Source organism: Chanodichthys erythropterus, chromosome 18 (assembly GCF_024489055.1).
Source record: "Chanodichthys erythropterus isolate Z2021 chromosome 18, ASM2448905v1, whole genome shotgun sequence".
Taxonomy (NCBI): Eukaryota; Metazoa; Chordata; class Actinopteri; order Cypriniformes; family Xenocyprididae; genus Chanodichthys; species Chanodichthys erythropterus.
Genome location: NC_090238.1, coordinates 39,052,502 through 39,074,649, shown reverse-complemented (window position 1 = coordinate 39,074,649; position 22,148 = coordinate 39,052,502). Strand labels below are relative to the sequence as shown.

The window sequence follows — 22,148 nt, the reverse complement described above, 5'->3', positions numbered from 1 at the left end:
CTGAGAAACTTTGTGTTCTCTCACAAAACTATTGCGTTTCCCTGAGAAACTTTGTGTTCTCTCACAAAACTATTGCGTTTCCCTGAGAAACGATTGCGTTTCCCTGAGAAACTATTGCGTTCCCCCGAGAAACTTTGTGTTCTCTCACAAAACTATTGCGTTTCCCTGAGAAACTTTGTGTTCTCTCACAAAACTATTGCGTTTCCCTGAGAAACTTTGTGTTCTCTCACAAAACTATTGCGTTTCCCTGAGAAACTTTGTGTTCTCTCACAAAACTATTGCGTTTCCCTGAGAAACGATTGCGTTTCCCTGAGAAACTATTGCGTTCCCCTGAGAAACTTTGCGTTCACTTGCAAAACTATTGCGTTCCTCCGAGAAACTATTGCGTTTCCCTGAGAAACTATTGCGTTCCCCTGAGAAACTTTGCGTTCACTTGCAAAACTATTGTGTTCCTCCGAGAAACTTTTGCGTTCACTTGCAAAACTATTGCGTTCCTCCGAGAAACTTTTGCGTTCACTTGCAAAACTATTGCGTTCCCCCGAGAAACTTTGTGTTCTCTCACAAAACTATTGCATTTCCCTGAGAAACTTTGTGTTCTCTCACAAAACTATTGCGTTTCCCTGAGAAACTATTGCGTTCCCCTGAGAAACTTTGCGTTCACTTGCAAAACTATTGTGTTCCTCCGAGAAACTTTTGCGTTCACTTGCAAAACTATTGCGTTCCTCCGAGAAACTTTTGCGTTCACTTGCAAAACTATTGCGTTCCCCCGAGAAACTTTGTGTTCTCTCACAAAACTATTGCGTTTCCCTGAGAAACTATTGCGTTCCCCTGAGAAACTTTGCGTTCACTTGCAAAACTATTGCGTTCCTCCGAGAAACTTTTGCGTTCACTTGCAAAACTATTGCGCTCCTCCGAGAAACTTTTGCGTTCACTTGCAAAACTATTGCGTTCCCCCGAGAAACTTTGTGTTCTCTCACAAAACTATTGCGTTCCCCCGAGAAACTTTGTGTTCTCTAACAAAACTATTGCGTTCCCCTGAGAAACTTTGCGTTCACTTGCAAAACTATTGCGTTCCTCCGAGAAACTTTTGCGTTCACTTGCAAAACTATTGCGCTCCTCCGAGAAACTTTTGCGTTCACTTGCAAAACTATTGCGTTCCCCCGAGAAACTTTGTGTTCTCTCACAAAACTATTGCGTTCCCCCGAGAAACTTTGTGTTCTCTCACAAAACTATTGCATTTCCCTGAGAAACTTTGTGTTCTCTCACAAAACTATTGCGTTCCCCCGAGAAACTTTGTGTTCTCTCACAAAACTATTGCATTTCCCTGAGAAACTTTGTGTTCTCTCACAAAACTATTGCGTTCCCCCGAGAAACTTTGTTCTCTCACAAAACTATTGCGTTTCCCTGAGAAACTATTGCGTTCCCCTGAGAAACTTTGCGTTCACTTGCAAAACTATTGCGCTCCTCCGAGAAACTTTTGCGTTCACTTGCAAAACTATTGCGCTCCTCCGAGAAACTTTTGCGTTCACTTGCAAAACTATTGCGTTCCCCCGAGAAACTTTGTGTTCTCTCACAAAACTATTGCGTTCCCCCGAGAAACTTTGTGTTCTCTAACAAAACTATTGCGTTCCCCCGAGAAACTATTGCGTTCCCCTGAGAAACTATTGCGTTCCCCTGAGAAACTTTGCGTTCACTCGCAAAACTATTGCGTTCCTCCGAGAAACTTTGTGTTCACTTACAAAACTATTGCGTTTCCCTGAGAAGCTATTGCGCTCCTCCGAGAAACTTTTGCGTTCACTTACAAAACTATTGCGCTCCTCCGAGAAACTTTTGCGTTCACTTACAAAACTATTGCGTTTCCCTGAGAAGCTATTGCGTTCCTCCGAGAAACTTTTGCGTTCACTTGCAAAACTATTGCGTTCCCCCGAGAAACTTTGTGTTCTCTCACAAAACTATTGCATTTCCCTGAGAAACTTTGTGTTCTCTCACAAAACTATTGCGTTCCCCCGAGAAACTTTGTGTTCTCTCACAAAACTATTGCATTTCCCTGAGAAACTTTGTGTTCTCTCACAAAACTATTGCGTTCCCCCGAGAAACTTTGTTCTCTCACAAAACTATTGCGTTTCCCTGAGAAACTATTGCGTTCCCCTGAGAAACTTTGCGTTCACTTGCAAAACTATTGCGCTCCTCCGAGAAACTTTTGCGTTCACTTGCAAAACTATTGCGCTCCTCCGAGAAACTTTTGCGTTCACTTGCAAAACTATTGCGTTCCCCCGAGAAACTTTGTGTTCTCTCACAAAACTATTGCGTTCCCCCGAGAAACTATTGCGTTCCCCTGAGAAACTTTGCGTTCACTTGCAAAACTATTGCGTTCCTCCGAGAAACTTTGTGTTCACTTACAAAACTATTGCGTTTCCCTGAGAAGCTATTGCGCTCCTCCGAGAAACTTTTGCGTTCACTTACAAAACTATTGCGTTCCTCCGAGAAACTTTTGCGTTCACTTACAAAACTATTGCGTTTCCCTGAGAAGCTATTGCGCTCCTCCGAGAAACTTTTGCGTTCTCTCACAAAACTATTGCGTTCCCCCGAGAAACTATTGCGTTCCCCTGAGAAACTTTGCGTTCACTTGCAAAACTATTGCGTTCCTCCGAGAAACTTTGTGTTCACTTACAAAACTATTGCGTTTCCCTGAGAAGCTATTGCGTTCCTCCGAGAAACTTTTGCGTTCTCTCACAAAACTATTGCGTTCCCCCGAGAAACTATTGCGTTCCCCTGAGAAACTTTGCGTTCACTTGCAAAACTATTGCGTTCCTCCGAGAAACTTTGTGTTCACTTACAAAACTATTGCGTTTCCCTGAGAAGCTATTGCGCTCCTCCGAGAAACTTTTGCGTTCACTTACAAAACTATTGCGTTCCTCCGAGAAACTTTTGCGTTCACTTACAAAACTATTGCGCTCCTCCGAGAAACTTTTGCGTTCACTTGCAAAACTATTGCGCTCCTCCGAGAAACTTTGTGTTCTCTCACAAAACTATTGCATTTCCCTGAGAAACTTTGTGTTCTCTCACAAAACTATTGCGTTCCCCCGAGAAACTTTGTGTTCTCTCACAAAACTATTGCATTTCCCTGAGAAACTTTGTGTTCTCTCACAAAACTATTGCGTTCCCCCGAGAAACTTTGTGTTCTCTCACAAAACTATTGCATTTCCCTGAGAAACTTTGTGTTCTCTCACAAAACTATTGCGTTCCCCCGAGAAACTTTGTTCTCTCACAAAACTATTGCGTTTCCCTGAGAAACTTTGCGTTCACTTGCAAAACTATTGCGTTTCCCTGAGAAGCTATTGCGCTCCTCCGAGAAACTTTTGCGTTCACTTGCAAAACTATTGCGTTCCCCCGAGAAACTTTGTGTTCTCTCACAAAACTATTGCATTTCCCTGAGAAACTTTGTGTTCTCTCACAAAACTATTGCGTTCCCCCGAGAAACTTTGTTCTCTCACAAAACTATTGCGTTCCCCTGAGAAACTTTGCGTTCACTTGCAAAACTATTGCGCTCCTCCGAGAAACTTTTGCGTTCACTTGCAAAACTATTGCGTTCCCCCGAGAAACTTTGTTCTCTCACAAAACTATTGCGTTCCCCTGAGAAACTTTGCGTTCACTTGCAAAACTATTGCGCTCCTCCGAGAAACTTTTGCGTTCACTTGCAAAACTATTGCGTTCCCCCGAGAAACTTTGTGTTCTCTCACAAAACTATTGCGTTCCCCCGAGAAACTTTGTGTTCTCTCACAAAACTATTGCGTTCCCCTGAGAGACTATTGCGTTCCCCTGAGAAACTTTGCGTTCACTTGCAAAACTATTGCGTTCCTCCGAGAAACTTTTGCGTTCACTTACAAAACTATTGCGTTCCCCCGAGAAACTTTGTGTTCTCTCACAAAACTATTGCGTTCCCCTGAGAAACTATTGCGTTCCCCTGAGAAACTTTGCGTTCACTTGCAAAACTATTGCGTTCCTCCGAGAAACTTTGTGTTCACTTACAAAACTATTGCGTTTCCCTGAGAAGCTATTGCGCTCCTCCGAGAAACTTTTGCGTTCACTTACAAAACTATTGCGTTTCCCTGAGAAGCTATTGCGTTCCTCCGAGAAACTTTGTGTTCACTTACAAAACTATTGCGTTCCTCCGAGAAACTTTTGCGTTCACTTACAAAACTATTGCGTTCCCCCGAGAAACTTTGTGTTCTCTCACAAAACTATTGCGTTCCCCTGAGAAACTATTGCGTTCCCCTGAGAAACTTTGCGTTCACTTGCAAAACTATTGCGTTCCTCCGAGAAACTTTGTGTTCACTTACAAAACTATTGCGTTTCCCTGAGAAGCTATTGCGCTCCTCCGAGAAACTTTTGCGTTCACTTACAAAACTATTGCGTTTCCCTGAGAAGCTATTGCGTTCCTCCGAGAAACTTTTGCGTTCACTTACAAAACTATTGCGTTTCCCTGAGAAGCTATTGCGCTCCTCCGAGAAACTTTTGCGTTCACTTGCAAAACTATTGCATTCCCCCGAGAAACTTTGTGTTCTCTCACAAAACTATTGCGTTCCCCCGAGAAACTTTGTGTTCTCTCACAAAACTATTGCGTTCCCCTGAGAAACTTTGTGTTCTCTCACAAAACTATTGCGTTCCCCTGAGAAACTTTGCGTTTCCATCGCAAAACTATTGCGTTCCTCCGAGAAACTTTTGCGTTCACTTGCAAAACTATTGCGTTCCTCCGAGAAACTTTTGCGTTCACTTGCAAAACTATTGCGCTCCTCCGAGAAACTTTTGCGTTCACTTGCAAAACTATTGCGCTCCTCCGAGAAACTTTTGCGTTCACTTACAAAACTATTGCGTTTCCCTGAGAAACTTTGTGTTCACTTACAAAACTATTGCGTTTCCCTGAGAAACTTTTGCGTTCACTCGCAAAACTATTGCGCTCCTCCGAGAAACTTTTGCGTTCACTCGCAAAACTATTGCGCTCCTCCGAGAAACTTTTGCGTTCACTCGCAAAACTATTGCATTCCCCTGAGAAACTTTGCGTTCACTTGCAAAACTATTGCGTTTCCCTGAGAAACTTTTGCGTTCACTTGCAAAACGATTACGTTCCTCCGAGAAACTTTTGCGTTCACTCGCAAAACTATTGCGTTCCTCCGAGAAACTTTTGCGTTCACTTGCAAAACTATTGCGTTCCTCCGAGAAACTATTGCGTTCACTTGCAAAACTATTGCATTCCTCCGAGAAACTTTGTGTTCTCTCGCAAAACTATTGCATTTCCCTGAGAAACTTTGCGTTCACTCGCAAAACGATTACGTTCCTCCGAGAAACTTTGCGTTCTCTCGCAAAACTATTGCGTTTACCTGAGAAACTTTTGTGTTCCCCCGAGAAACTTTGCAAAACGCAAAACTTTTGCGAGCAAACGCAAAGTTTCTTGGGGGAACGCAAAAGCATTGACTTATGCTATTTCCTGCCGTCTTAATTTTTTCTATCGCCATGTCCCTTTAGGGGCTCTGTACTATTTTAACTTTTTAACGCTATTTGCACTTAGTGCAAAATGTCTGCCAAATATAAATGTTTATGGGCTTAAAGTTGCAGTTTAATTACTCAAACGCATTCAGACAGATGTCTTTGTCTATCTGCATTAAACTTATTTGAAGTATTACCACAAATATCATATTTACTAGCAATGCCAAGGTCATGGGTTCGATTCAAAATGCATGAACTGATCGCAAACATACTTAGAATGCAATGGAAGTCAGTTTGGATAAAAGCATCTGCCAAATGCTTAAATGTAGTTTTAGTCAGTATCATTAATTTCCACTTGAAGACTCGCACACACACTCAGTGCCGCAGTGCTGTGTGAATGCATCTGCACGCCTGTGTCACGGGCTCAGGAGCTTCCGCTGCGCGTTCAAGTGTTTATATGAGCAGCTTTATGGGCCTGTGTTAGTGTTCGAGGGATTAGAGAAGGATGTACAGTGATTCTTCACCGCACGCGCCTGCAGCTCTTCTGAGGCAGTAAATGTTACAGTAGTGCTGGTAAATTACATCATTACAGTCGCGCTGCTCAGCCGTGACATCTGTGGCTGCTACTGCGTTTCTGTGTTTTATCAAACATTTTGATTGTTTGATAGCAGACCAGTTCTGTGAGCTCGAAAATACTGGCGAGCCAGAGTCATTTTTCTATCGTTAATACACTACTATAGTTATTGAACAAACAAGTTCTGTGCCTCTAATGATTAAAGAACTTTCTAAGAATAATGGTAAAAAACGTTTTCTCCCAAGATTTTATTCATCAGTTATGTATAATATTCCAAGAATTATGTTCTAAGAAAATGCTAGCAACATGTTAATTCATGCTAGCAATGTGCTAAAACATGTTACCAATATGTTAATTCATGTTACCAATGTGCTAAAACATGCTAGCAACATGCTATTTCATGTTACCAATGTATTAAAACATGTTAAGAAAGTCTTAAACTATTTGGTAAGACATCCAAAAACATGATAACATGTTAATTCATGTTTACCAATGTGCTAAAACATGCTAGCAGCATGATAAATCATGCTATCAAAATGCTAATTCATGTTTACGATGTGCTAATTCATGCTACCAACATGTTAATTCATGTTACCAATGTGTTAAACATGTTAGCAACATTCTAGTTCATAACAACGAGGTTAAAAGAATGCTAAATAATGGTAGCAATGCAGTAAATAATGCAAGCAGTGTGCTAATTCATGTTAGCAACATGTTAATTCATGTTACCAATGTATGCTAAAACATGTTACCAACATGCTAATTCATGCTAACAATGTGGTAAACATGTTAACAGCATGCTAATTCATGCTAGCAACATGTTAATTCATGCTACCAATGTGTTAAAACATGTTAGCAACATTCTAATTCATAGTAACAAGGTTAAAACCTGTTAGCAAAATGCTAATTCAATGCTAACAATGTGGTAAACATGTTAGCAGGCTTATTCTAGCTAGCAACATGTTATTTCATGCTACCAATGTGTTAAAACATGTTAGCAACATTCTAATTCCTAGTAACAAGGTTAAATCCTGTTAGCAAAATGCTAATTCATGCTAACAATTTGGTAAACATGTTAACAGGATGCTAAATAATATTTGCAATGCGATAAATCATACTAGCAACATGTTAAATAATGCTAACAGCATGCACAATCATGCTAGCAATGTGCTAATTCACACTAGCAATGTACTAAAACATGCTACAAAAGACATGCTAACAACATGATAAAACTTTTGAACTTTGTCAAGCAACATAAAAGTTTGTCCCAACAAAGTTTCTAGTTGTCACAATGTTTTCTGCTAACATCACAAAAACATTCAGCAAACATAAATGACATCATAAAGATGTTCCTATGTTTGTTCTAAGAATACATCCGCTTGTTGGAGAAATTGTTAGTGGCGGTATGAATTGATGACAATATCTATGATAATCAGCTAACCTAGCTAGTTCTTTTTATTTTTGCTGTTTTATTTGATTTTAAATATCTGTTAGTGAGAAGAATAACAATTTTTAAACATGTGAGATGAAACATTTGAGCCTCACCATATCAACATCCTAGTGTAGACTTCACCAGATGACCTTCATAACCTTCATAAACTCTGATAAATGAAAGTCAGTTAGAGTGTGGAGGAGGCTGCTGGGATATGTATCCTCTTATCAGGCTGTATTGCCCGAAATAAGTTTTTTTTTCCCTCAGGATAAAGGATTGGAAACTCAGACTCTTTAAAGTCTCCCTCGGCCTGTTTGTGTTGCTCGTGTTTCTCAGCAACAGCAGAAACCAAATAATTCTCGTCCTCGATACTGGAGTCTGAGAGAGTCCTTCAGAAATACTTCAGTCTCAGTGTCTTCACTTTTATGGAGTTACAGCAAAAACCTCAAAGTAGAAATAAACTAATGCTGTTTGCCTTTTCACATCTGTTCCTCCATCAGTGTTATTTTAAGAGCGCTTGACCCATGTTCTCAAACACTGACCGATGTGTGTGTGTGTGTTTTACAGTAATAACACGCTCTGGAGTTCACTGGAAGAGCCCGATATCATAAACACCAAAGAGTTTGAGGATCTGTTCTCTAAAGCTGCCGTACAAGCCAAGAAGAAACCGCTGTCAGACACGTACGAGAAGAAGAACAAAGCCAAAAAGGTGCGTCACAGCCATGACAAATAATGAGAGTGATATCTTTGCTGTTTGTACATAACAGTCAGAAGATTTCTGCATACTTCCTGTAAAGATGCTTTGTGTGTTAACCCTCTGGAGTCTGAGGCTGATTTGGGGCCCTGGAGAAGTTTTGACATGCCCTGACATTTGTGCTTTTTTCAGTTGTTCATAAACATATTATTGACAAAAGTGTCATTACACTGTATTCAGCACAAACTAGGCTACAATAATATGTGAGGAACATGTATGTACATGTTTGTGTTTTTGAAGGAATAACGTTTATGCGTGGTTATTGAAAAAACAAAAAAACGTAAGTCACTGAAATAAGGCCAAAAATTGTATATTAAATCTGTGTTCACAAGACTTCTGGGTATTGGAGGTTGTAAGCTAGAGTTTTTGCTTCAAAATTATGTAAAAATTATGCCTACTTTTTCATATAAAACAATATATTGATTTAGTTTTTGTAAGACACTTTTTGTAAGAAACACAGTATGCGAGGAGGCGTGAATCATCACGAATAATGGGCCATTTACACCTGAGAATACAAAAGAATCACATAAAGAACCTCTAATGGTGCTGCATAATAATGAGGCCTTTCAGTCAGGTAGGCTGTGAAAAAAACCTCTGTAATCATGTCTCAGCTCAATTTAAAATAATGGTATTCTATTATATTCTTTAAAATATAATGTATTTCTGTGATGCAAAAAGTCTGAATATGGGTTTTTAGTTTAAAAGCATGCACATTTGGAGAAATATTGGATTCTCATATTTTTATGTCAATTTTCTATACAGAGGAGTTATATTTATTCTATATTCATTGTCTTCACTATGAGCGCTGGTGTTTTCAATTCATACTCTCTGTGCACATTTAGTACACAAATTATTCTAAAGAAGAAGAGGACATATCAGGAACTAACAGCATGTTCTTCCAGAGGTTGCTAACCGTGGCTTTTACATACAGATAAACACTTTTCAAGACAATAAATACACGATTGAGATGATGAATGCATGTATTGACTGAATTTGCGTCTGAATAGCGCTGGCTCCGTGGGCGTGGCCGCATTAGCGGATAATGAGCTGAAACACGGACTTCTAACATGTGTCTCTTTTCATACAGATTACATAAACACAGAAGGTTTGTTTTAGATTTGACTTACATGATTTAAAACCTGACATCTTAACGTTTTTTTAGACATAAGTGTAATTTATCTGTGATTAGTATTCACTAAGTTACAGTTCATTTTCTGAGAACTATCAGATAAAACTTTGTTCAGAGGGAGAGGACAGATCACGCATCATTTTAGTTTTCTTTATTTTACAAAAAGCACAACATTGTGTTTTTACTCTGAGTGTACACAAATAAAAGAAGATATTCTATAGTTTCAATTGATATATTACTTATGTCTCTATGACAAAAAATGACAGAGTATTTTAAATCTGTTTTGCTGCAATGTAAAAAAAACCTGCAAAACGCGCCGGCACGTTTTCAGACCTTGGGGAGTTAACATGAATACATCGAGTGTTTATAGCTTGTACTTAAAGGAAGCCACATCGTTTTCACCACTAGAGGGCGTTTCAGGCACATTCTGTGTCTCCCTACCAAACCCGATAACCAAAAAGTCATGAAAGTGAAGTTGCGCTGGTCTTTTCTTCTCTATTGTGTCGTATATACGAGTGAAACTGCTTCGCAAACAAGAACAAATGTAGGGCGGGGCTTGATTTTGTCTGTGGGGAATTGATTGGATGGTTGTGGTTTGCTATTGGTGGATCTCATGTGAGTGACAGGTTGCCCCGCCCTCATCATCAGAGAAGAGAAGCGATGCAACGCGCAATATGGCGGAATAAGTCCCGCCTTCTAAATAAGAGCCAATCGCGATTGGTAAATGTCATGATTCGAGTATTTAGAAAGAAAAGTTGTCGTCAGATTTCATTGGTGATTTCAAATATGAAATTTAATCGAAAGCTTGAGAATTTGATGTTTCTGCATTCAGAGAGATTGGAGCTGCACCTGCATGCCCGAGAGGAGTTTCTAAGATAATATTATCAATTGAGCCTGAGTTTTTTTGGTCTGAGAGTTTGTATGGAGTGTACAAATGATTTTGAGCTTTACTGTTTGAGTACATGTTGAATAAACTGGCTTTATTCAAGTCAAATATTTTGGTGGGATCAGGTAGAAATGACCCTTTCAGCAGTATCTGCAGTGTGTTTTCTCTGTACAGTGCAGTTGTGAGTGTAATGACTGATTGTGCAGGTCAGCACTGGACTGGCGTCCAAGAAGACCCAAAACAGTCCAGACACACCTGATCAATCAGCTGGGGCTCCACGTCGCCGGAGTGTGTGTGTGTGTGTGTGTGTGTGTGTGTGGTCACTCTGGGCTTCTGCTACATGAGCATCAGATGTCGCTCCTGTCGAGTCTTTGCTGGTCTGTTTCAACAAACTCTGAGAGACTTAATTCTGCTCCTCTCTCTAGCTAACAGGAACATTCTCAGAACTTTGTTTAACTTTTAAGGTTCTCTCAAAGTTATGAACAAACCTTCTTCCAGTAACATTAATCCAATGTTTGTTCAAAGTTATCTGGTCTTTTATAATTTTCTGAAAATGTTAGCACAAAAATATATCGTACTCTGCCCTCCAAACATTTGGAAACACCTTAGAAAAGTGGGGTTTTGGACAATATTGGCATGAATCCTTTTTACTTTGTGATAATTATGCACTGATAAGGGACAACACAAACTACGAAAACATATTATATTACATAAACAGTTTATACATATAAAAAACTTCATAAAAATATCCAGCATTTGCAGCTATCTGACCTAAACTGGGTTCTGATTGGTTCATTGTATTCTAAACTTAATTGTCAATCAGTTGTTGAAGATATTCAGGTGTGCTGACCCAAAAGTCTCTTACACACCCGGGCCAAGTTTAATCCAGTAACCAGCATCACAGCTGGCAAAGGGGCGTGTCTGACTTTGACATATATATATTGCCATTATTATGTAATCAAAATGAAAATTATTATTGCTGGTCTTCACTGATAATGTCGAGTTACTGTAATGTATTTGCACCAAAAAATGATAAGAATTTATGCTGATATCATCCAAAAACACACTTTAGTTGGACATATGTCTAACATTTTTTAAATGTTTCAAAATGTTCAGAGAACATTCAAAAGTAACGTTCCCACAGTGTTTGAAGAATGATGAAATTGAATGTTCCCTTCAATAGCATAACCCCAAATAAACATTTACAAAACTCTTAAAATACAATAGAATAAAGAGGCAAATGAAATTTTTCAGGTGGGTAATAAGCTGAAAAAGAGCTAAATTTGGTACTCACAAACCTGCCTGAAACCTGCGGGAATGACTAAATGATGCACAATACAAGCACTATTCAACCGGCGCGAATCAGTCGAGTGAGTGCGAGGAGGCGTGTGTGTCAGTTCGCCATCGGAGAGAAGAGAGAATGAGAATTTTATCGGTGTATCAATACTGCAGATCCTTCGAATGAGACGCTAAACCGAGGTCCTGACTTTCTGTGGCAGCATTAATGTCGTTCACGAATAATTTTCGTCAACAGCATTTATTCACAGACGAAAACGAGACGATGACTAAGTAAAAAAGAGTTTTGAATGACTAAAACTATGATACAAATCTACTCTCGTTTTCATCAACGAATAAAAACGAGACACAAATGATACAAAGTTATGGAAAGATATCCTGTGTAGAAGATCTGCACATTTGAATTGTAAACAAAACGTGGCGCTGTTTTTATTCGTTGACGAAAATGAGAGTAGATTTTCGCCATAGTTTTAGTCATGTTCTAGATGGTTGTAAGAAAACATATTTTATCACCTGAATGAGCAGCCTGCTACAGTGCAGAGTGCCTACATTTCAAAATAAGAGTCATGGTGTATTTTGGGCTCATTTATAGTTAAAAATCACGCATTATAGCCTACGTTTTTTTTCCTGGTCATTATTGTTATTTTGTTGACACAATGTACTGTATTTAATTTTCCATTTAATTCATAAACTATAGCTTCTGCCACAGGAAGGAAACACTAAGGAGATTATTTTACACATAATTCAGTGTAGATTTTATAAGTATCAGGGTTATTATAGTTAACTAAACCTAAAACCATAAAAAGCTTCATTACTTGAAACTGAGCTTAGCTTAATTTTATGTACTAAAATATCTAAAACAGAAAAATAAAACTATATAGACATCTAAAAGCCAGAACTAAAAGACATAAACACAAAAATTACTAAAATTTGTAGCTAAAATAACAATAAAAGCTAAAAAATTTAATCAAATCAAAAATTTTAAAAACTAGGCTAGTCCATGACAAGTACTGAATTGAGTTCTCTTTCTTGTCTTTTTGCACTTGAACAGTCAAAAACACACAATTATGTTAAAATATCTGAGTAAAGTAACAGTTGGTTATATCTGGATGCATGTCACTGTACTGGATCTGTGAGTTATTGAGAAATGCTTAGTTGATGCATTACAATTTAACTGAATCCTTTAGATTTTAGTCTACTGTAGATCTACTGATATATCGTCGACTAAAACTAAAACAATTTCCAATGACTAAAATATGACTAAATGGCATTTTAGTCAAAAGACTGACTAAAACTTTCAAAATACACACTGCTCTGTGGTCATTAAAAATCCCAGGATATCCTTTGAAAAAGAGTAGTTTAACCCCGGCATCCTGGCCAAATTTGCAAAAAAGACAATATAGACATATTTTTTCTTTAAAAACTAATAAAAATGGCAAAATCACCCTACAAAATTACTAAAACGTGATTTACATCCAGGAATTTATTGATTAAATGTGTAGTTTATGCGCATGTTTTCTCACTGAATAATAGAAAATAGCCGCTTCTATTGAGCGCATTTGTTTTGGTATTTCCATCCAGTGTTTATTATGCAATATCCCAAAATTTGCATAAAAATATGTGAATGAGTTTTCGAGAGAAATGACACTAAATAAAGGCACTTGGTTAGTTGTGATGTGAATCACATCCATCACCCGTCTTTATGGAGTACAAGCGCGTGTGAGAGCATCTCTCGTGATCGCAGGTATCTGTTGTTCAGACGTCTGATCCTCACAGCTGAAGTGTATCTGAAATGCAGAATTGCACAAATAATGACTAACTGCATGAGGTTGAGTCAGTGTTGCTGTGTTGAGCTGGTCGTGACGCTCAAACAAACAGAGCAACGGTTTAAAAGCGCCAGTGTTTACAGCTGTTTACTTAGTTCATTCTGCAAGAAAGTATTAGAGCATCCAAAACATCTCCAACATCACCTTTAACCCTTGAATTACTGTCGTTTCTCATAGATGAACTTCGTTTTGCAATGAGAGCTGCAGGCTTTTCTGATTTTTAACACAAAAGTAATATTATTTCAAGTGAATTAGGATCAATGCATTTTTATGAGCGAGTATCCACTTCTAAGGGAAATCACTGATTCGTTATGAAGCGACAGTGAAAAGGTTAATAGATGCTGGAACTCTCTTGTTTTGGCAGGACGATGCAAATTTTCTGAAAGAATGGCTAAACACAAGCGACACGTTTGCAGATCCATCATTTATGTGTGTGTTTACACGTTCTGAATCACCCTTCTGAGAATCCGGCCTCCAGGAAAGCCAGACGGGTCTGGAGTCGATGTTCTGACGGTGCAATATAGCAGGATCCGACGGGCCGATAGCGAGCGTCAGGTGTGTCGGGACGTGATCAATACTGCTGCTGTCTCACGTGTGGCGTCGCGTCTGAGAGCTCAGAGTGATGACAGCGCAGGCGTGTTTGCCTTCACGCGTGCAACAGCTCTGTGAGCTAATTAACAGAAGTGGGGTTTTTTCCAAACGTGAAAGTGAATATGAATTCATCAGTTACAGAAATGCTTTATATGTATATGTAAGAAATATTTTACATACAATTAAACAAATATATAAAAATACTTTAAAAAACGCCTCTGATTGGCTGTGGCGTTCAAGAAATAAACAGATGTGTTTGTGATCGGCTGCGTTGCTCAAAGCTGCAAAACACGTTGTAAATAATTTAATTTAATTAATTTATTTGTTAATAGCACTTGAACACTGTATATGTGATCATATACGCAGCCAACGGATGACTGACCGAAACGGATTCTGCATCAGTTGCGTAAAAAAAAAGTTAACTAAACTGAAAACTGAAAACATTAATCGCATGTGTTAACGTGTTAATTTTGATAGAATTTAAGAATTTATATATGTATACACTACCAGTCAAAGACTATTTTTAATGTTTTTTAAGCTCTTATGCTCATTAAGGGCTGCATTTATTTCATAATAAATACAGGAAAAACAATAAGATTGTGAAAAAAATATGTTCTATTTTAATATACTTTAAAATGTAATTTATTCCTGTGATCAAAGCTGAATTTTCAGCATCATTACTGAATTTTCGGTGTCACATGATCCTTCAGAAATCATTGTAATATGATGATTTATTATCAATGTTGGAAACAGTGCTGTTTAATATTTTATAACCTGTGATAGTTTTTCAGGATTCTTTGATGAATAAAAAGTTTAAAAAAATATCAGCATTTATTTAAAATTCTTTTCTAACAATATACATGACCGTTCAAAAGTTAAAAAAAAAAAAATTCTCCTTTTTTTTTGAAAGAAATTAATACTTTTATTCAGCATGGATGTGTTAAATTGATAAAAAGTGATAGTAAAGATGTATATTGTTAGAAAAGATTTATATTTTTAATAAATGCTGTTCTTTTTAACCTTTTATTCATCAAAGAATCCTGAAAAACTATCACAGGTTATAAAATAATATTAAGCAGCACAACTGTTTCCAACACTGATAATAAATCATCATATCAGAATGATTTCTGAAGGATCATGTGACACTGAAGACTGGAGTAATGATGCTGAAAATTCAGCTTTGATCACAGAAATAAATTATATTTTAAAGTATATTCAAATAGAAAACCACAATTTTAAATTGTAATAATATTTCACAGTATTACTGTTTTTTCTGTGTTTATTATGAAATAAATGCAGCCTTAATGAGCATAAGAGCTTCAAAAACATTAAAAATAGTCATGTTTCCAAACTTTTGACTGGTAGTGATTATTTATATATATATAATGTGAGAAATATATATGTATGTGTGTGTACATTTAAATGTGTACAAGTAAAATGTTTTATTTTATATATTTTAAGTTTTTTATATATTTTTTAAACATTTAAAATATTTTTTAAATTTATATATATGCTTGCAATTAAATGTGCACAATTAAAATATTTTATTATTTTGTATATTTTAAGTATTTTTTTTAAACATTTAAAATATTTCCTACAGTTTTATATACATAATACATTTTAGAACGTTTTTTATTATTATTATTATTATTTTAGCGTCCGAGTCTGTTGGGAGAGGTGAGGACATCTGTGAGTGTGTGTGTGTTTTAATCTGTGCACATATTATGTAAATCAGATGCTGGTGTGTGTGTTTGTGCCGGACACATGTAGATAATATGGAAATCGCGCTCTTCAAAGTGTGCGGAAAGCCGTCTATCAGCAGCGCAGCTCTCCCAAAAACAATCAATTGGGAATCAGCGGAGGGCAGGGTCAAACACGACGGCTAATTTGTGTCATGTGTTCGGATGCATCCGCTGCACGGATTCTTGGCGCCTTTTCTCGCTCCTGATTATCATATCAAAGTGCGGCGGGATGACATGAGGGGGCGGAGCCTCCGTCATCTCCGTCTGCTCACTGGACGAGCTCTAATGACTAACATGTGGCTTTCAGGAGAACATGTGTCCGAATATTTGTGCGTATAAGACGTCAGAATAATACTGGAGTCAGGAGCTGTGTGTGTCTGTGTGTGTGTGTGTGTGTGTGTGTGTGTGTGTGTGTGTGTGTGTGTGTGTGTGTGTGTGTGTGTGTGTGTGCTGTTGTAATATTCAATTGTTGAAGTTGAGTTCATTCTACTAAAAAAACTGCAGAAATTACTCCAACTTTATTTATTTATTTATTTTGCATATTTATTTATCTATTAATTAGTTAAATAAATAAACAATTAATTAATTAATTTTCTTCTTCTCTCTTCTTTCGGTCCTTTCTGTGGTGTTTCTCTCGTCTCGTCTCGTCTGTAATCACACGGCCAGATGAATCATTATTAATATGTGAGTTGAACTGTAATAATGCTGCTTAAACACACTGACATTTGAATTGTTTCTGACTTGAAGCCTTTAATGCTCTGTTTATTGGTCATCTATTTAAAATTCCAGAATTCATAAACTTCAGCTCATGGTACAGTGTAATATTAATGTTTATTGCAGTGGATACTTGGTGATTTAACTGGTGTGAGTGTTTCCGAAACTGCTGATCTACTGGGATTTCACACAACCATCTCTAGGGTTTACAGAGAATGGTCTGAAAAAGAGAAAATAATGTCTTGTTGATGCCAGAGGAGAATAAACTGACTGGTTCAGCTGATACTCAAATAAACACTCAAGACTGGAAGACGTTCCCTGATCTGATGAGTCTGGATTTCTACTGCATCATTCAGATGGAAGAGTCAGAATTTGGTGTAAACAACATGAAAGCATGGATCATCCTGTCTTGTAATGGTGTGAGAATGTTTTCTTGGTACACTTTGGGCCTCTTTATTGAGCATCTTTTGAGTATTGTTGCTGACCATGTCCAGTCTACCCATCTTCACATCATCTCAAACTTGATGTGAAGCCCACAAATCTGCATCAGCTGATATCATGACAATATGGAGGAAAATCTCTCTGGTTTAGTTCACTTCAGAATAAAATTTCCTGGTAATTTACTCATCCAAGATGTTCTTTCTTCAGTGGAAAAGAAATGAAGGTTTTTGATGAAAACATTCCAGGATTTTTCTCCATATAGTGGACTTCACTGGGGTTCAACGGGTTGAAGGTCCAAATGTCAGTTTCAGTGCAGCTTCAAAGAGCTCTACATGATCCCAGACGAGGAATAAGAGTCTCATCTAGAGAAACCATCGGACATTTACTAAAAAAAATTAAAAAATTATATACTTTTTAACCACAAATGCTCGTCTTGCTCTGCTCTGTAACGTTTCTGCTTGTTTGCAATGCAATTGTAAATAAAGATCTGGTGTTTGAATAAGTACAGCGTTTTCTGTGATGCTCCACGCATGACGTAATCACAGAAGTACCGACCCAGTGTTTACAAAGAGAACGTCAAAGTCAAACGGGCTTTACAAAAAAGGTAAAACAATGATGTTGGAGGAGAAAATTAGATTTTCGCCTTACCGCAGTATTTACGTCTTCGTCACATGACCTTTCCAACATGATTACGTCATGCGTGGAGCATCACAGAAAACGCTGTACTTATTCAAACACCAGATCTTTATTTACAATTGCATTGCAAACAAGCAGAAACGTTACAGAGCAGAGCAAGGCGAGCATTTGTGGTTAAAAAGTGTATAAATTTGTATTTTTTTAGCAAATGTCCGATGGTTTCTCTAGATGAGACTCTTATTCCTCGTCTGGGATCATGTAAAGCTCTTTTAAGCTGCACTGAAACTGACATTTGGACCTTCAACCCGTTGAACCCCAGTGAAGTCCACTATATGGAGAAAAATCCTGGAATGTTTTCCTTCATTTCTTTTCCACTGAAGAAAGAAAGACATGATGGATGACATGGAGGAGACTAAATTATCAGGAAATGAATTAAAGTGAACTAATCCTTTAAGTTTTACACATATTTCTCAGTAACGTTTAATCAGATTACAGTGCAGTGATACGAGAGAGCGGTTCTGTCTGTATCTCTGCTCACATGAGTAATGAACGCTCACTTCACCTGCCGTAACGCAATACTCACTTCTAAAGCCCCGTCGCGCTGGTTCCCACTGAACGCCGCAGTAGCTTAACGACCGCAATGCCGTCGCTACCTAATGAAGAAGACCGAAACATTAAGTTTTAGAGCGGGTCTTTACCGTGCCAACACTGTTGTGGCCTTTATGAGGGAATTCAGTCATTAGTAATTGTGACCATGTGTAGGTACAAATAAAAATCCTGTGAATTTATAGTTCGTTATAAAATCTCCTCTGTGCTCGTCCAGACCTCAATGATGCCCTTTTATGGTGCCGTTTTCTCACAGCGAGGTCCTGATTGTGACAGCATCACATGTGAGCGTTTGATGTTTCTGCTTGTTATAGATGAAGGCACATGACGTGACTCCTGAAACAGCTTTATCACGACAGCATCATAGACAGTGGTAATTATGAGCATCTTTTGTTTCTTGCAGATCATCAAGCTGCTGGATGGCAAACGCTCTCAGGCCGTGGGAATATTAATATCCAGCCTGCACCTGGAGATGAAGGACATTCAGCACGGTGAGATCTCCAACACCTTCACTTTATTACTGTTATTGAACCACAGATCTTCGCTCTCGTGAACCATACGTCACAGATGGACCATCACTTCTCTCTGTTTCTGCATCTATTTTCCGGTTGGATCTTTGAGAGGTGTGTGTGTGTGTGTGTGTGAGTGCAGTTGTCCGAGCGCCTGCATGTCTGATCCTGCTGGCAGGTTGATTTGTTTATTGTAGCCGGTGACTGTCTCCACAGCGCCAACACGAGCAACACCTCCTTAATGATCTGAGAGTGTCACACACACACACACACACACACACACACACGCACGCACGCACGCACGCACGCACGCACGCACGCACGCACGCACACACACACAGCAGTAGCTTGATTAAAATGATATCAGATGATTTATTTGATATGTATGGTACAAGTAGAACTTTAGAATGGAATATTGATTTTAATTTTGCAAAAATAATGAAAAAGCATGAAATTGCTTTGAATGAAAATAGATTTAAAAAGAGAATTATTAATAAATAAATAAATAAATACAATTATTTTTATTATTAAAATGAATGAAAACACAATCATATTAGTAATAATAATATGAATAAAATAGAACTCAGAATGGAATATTATGTAAATTAAAGACCAAGTATGAAATGGAGATTCTTTTGAATGCAGATTTGCAAGGCGCCATTTTAAAAAATAATTATTATTTTTTATTAATAAATACATAAATTAAATGTATTATTAAAATTAATAAATAAGACCATGATTTAATAAAATATAAAATATTCATAATAATAAAAATTAATAAATATAATAATAAATTCATATAATGACTTCTGAAACGACAAATGATGCACGGACGCTGTGTGAGATCTGAATGAGTCTGACGCTGCTGGATAGAAACACACAAACTGACAGAGTCACATGATCAGTGACACTCATTTTCACATAGAAATAGAGCACAGTCTGAAATATCTATAAATTGTCTGTATGAAATGGCTGTTCATAACTTTAAGTCAGTTGATTGGTCTAACTGTATTCAGAAAAGTAAGAAAAGTTAGTCAGACTGTTACTAATAAAACCACTCAGATTAAAATGACAGAAAATAACCCCAAAAACACACATTTAAACCTGGAATTAAACATTACAAACAGAAAACGTGTGATGTAGAAATCTTTATTCGGGTCAATGACAAGGTCATTTTTTGGCCTTAATAATAATAATAATAATAAAAAACAAAGATATGAAATCCAAAGTATGTAAGGTAGTACAACTAGATCTCTTTCATTGAATCCAGAAGGTTTTAATTATATTTTTCTACATATAAAAGTATTTTAAAGATTTTGAAGTGTCAAAAAGTCATTCGGTTTAACCATCCAAAGGCCGATACAGCCATTTAATTTGTGATCTTAAAATGTAATAAATGTATATATTTTTATTCTGACATGATTTTATATCATCATATATCGACATGATATTAAATTATGTGTAGAAGTCTTTGCTTTGTTATGAGAAAGAATGTCCGGAAAAATTAATTTCATTGACGTCATTCGGAGTAACCGATATAAAGGGACCATTCTGGATCAAGTCATACAGTCAGTATCATGTGACAGGATGTGACATCATTCAGACACCTGCACAGGACCACATGGTCGTGAAGCAAAGTAACTAACTCTCTCTTGTTCATACGCATGTCCCGGAACATCAGGTCATTCGGTACAACCGCTATAAAACATGGAAAATGTTGTAATATTTTAAGAACTTGTACTAAATATAAAATGTTTGATTTTCCTTTTGTTAGATATCAGCCTGTTAGCATTGATTGAAAATATCGTCATTCTCTAAAACCGAAATTTTGGTTAAACCAAATGACTTTTGTTTGGTGACAAATTTCGTCTGTCTTGTAAAAAATGACAAAATCAGTGTTAATTGATTATAAAAACCACATAATCTCATCGATAACACTTAATAAAACTTCAAAATTAATTATATCTCCATTATGTTTTTTAAACCTTATTCATCAATGACACAAATATATCAGACTTTCATATTTTAGTGTGAAAATAACCTCAATATTCACACTGAGACACATTTAAACCTGCAAACAAACACAAACGTTTCAAACAGAAAAGCGAAGCTATCAGACCTTCACCTCCGGTGTGTTTTTGCGGTTGTTTTCTCTCTGTGACCCTGAGCGGATCTGCTGGGAAGCGGCAGGAATAATGAGGATGGTGTTTGTTTCTCCTCTATATTGCAGCTGTTCTGACGGTGGATCACTCTGTGGTGGATCTGGAGACCATCGAAGCTTTATATGAAAATGTGAGTACATAAAGAAACCCGAGAGCGAGGAAGAATGTTGACGAGATTAACACCTGACTTCTTTATTCACTTTCTACAGTCCTTGATTTAACAGCACCAGCTGTTCATCTCATCAATAAAACTGCCTTCATTATTTCATTAAACATTAATTGTGTGTGTGTTACTAACTCTGAGTCTCGATTTTAGAGGCTGTGTCTAAATTATATACATATCTTTATGCTTTACATCTGTAGTGAGCCAGTTATCTGAAGGACTAGTCATCTAGTTAGTCGATCGTGATTGGTTCATGTAATATAAGGTTGCTGAACGGACTAATGTTGCTCATAATGCTTCATAATGTTTGCAGAGAGCTCAGACTGATGAACTGGAGAAGATCAGGAAACATTACGAGACGTCTAAAGAAGATGAAGTGAAACTCCTGGATAAACCTGAACAGTACGTCCTTCAAACGCTCTTTCATTGAATGTGTCGTGAGTCAGATCACAGGTTTGAGGATATTAGGACAATAACTTCAGTTATAATCTTAAATCTTAATTATCATTCCAAGAGTCTTATATTTGGGGACAGAAAAACAGGAATTGCGATATGCCTTAATGTGATGATTAAACTTCAAAAAGTAATGATTTAATTAAATAAATGTGAGCGCTGCATGTTCATTTTAAATTAATGCTAATAATCATATTTCCCATTCAGTCGGTCACGTTCGACGTACGTCGGACAGACCGACGAATAGGAATCTCGCTAGAGAGGCCAATCTACTTCGAGTGTAACTAAACGAGCCAATGCACATTGGCATGCAATCATATGCATCAGCTGCTCGCCTCGCAGCGCGGGTATATAATGAGCAGCAGGTGCGTTGCAGCTTCAGCTTTTCGCTTCGGAGCCGAACGGTGTTTGTTCCTGTTCTCTGCAAGCGAGTGTCTGCTAGAAGACGAGTCAAGCTTTTGGTTGAACTTCTCTTTTTTTTTCCGAGTGCGGGCGAACAGCACAGCAGCGGGGTCGACGTCCTCTCTTTTTCTGTTTCGTTTGCCGTTTTTGAGCAAATAGCTGTTTGACAGCGTCAGAAGGCTGTTCTCACGGCCGGTACGGTGCGCTTTTGAGCGCTGAAAAGCCGTTTTTACGGCTGGTAAGAGTGAGCGCCTTCAAAGAGAGAGAAAGCACATGACAGGCTGCACACAATCCCTGTCTGTGTTGCGGTGGCCGTTCCCCTGCGTGCTTCAGCACTTCTAAAAGAGT

General features: G+C 37.7%; 1 protein-coding gene across 3 annotated transcripts in view; it reads left to right on the top strand.

The window, feature by feature from the left end:
* LOC137006347 (formin) overlaps positions 1-22,148 on the top strand; it is a 94,589-nt gene that overhangs the window by 9,950 nt on the left and 62,491 nt on the right. For all 3 annotated transcript variants that reach the window (XR_010892505.1, XM_067367015.1, XM_067367016.1), the window contains exons 5-8: positions 8,058-8,199; positions 18,515-18,602; positions 20,851-20,912; positions 21,259-21,347. Coding sequence is in view for 2 of the 3 variants with exons in the window: in XM_067367015.1 (XP_067223116.1) it covers positions 8,058-8,199; positions 18,515-18,602; positions 20,851-20,912; positions 21,259-21,347 (381 nt within the window). In the remaining variant the exon portion in view is untranslated. The remainder of the gene's footprint in view (positions 1-8,057; positions 8,200-18,514; positions 18,603-20,850; positions 20,913-21,258; positions 21,348-22,148) is intronic.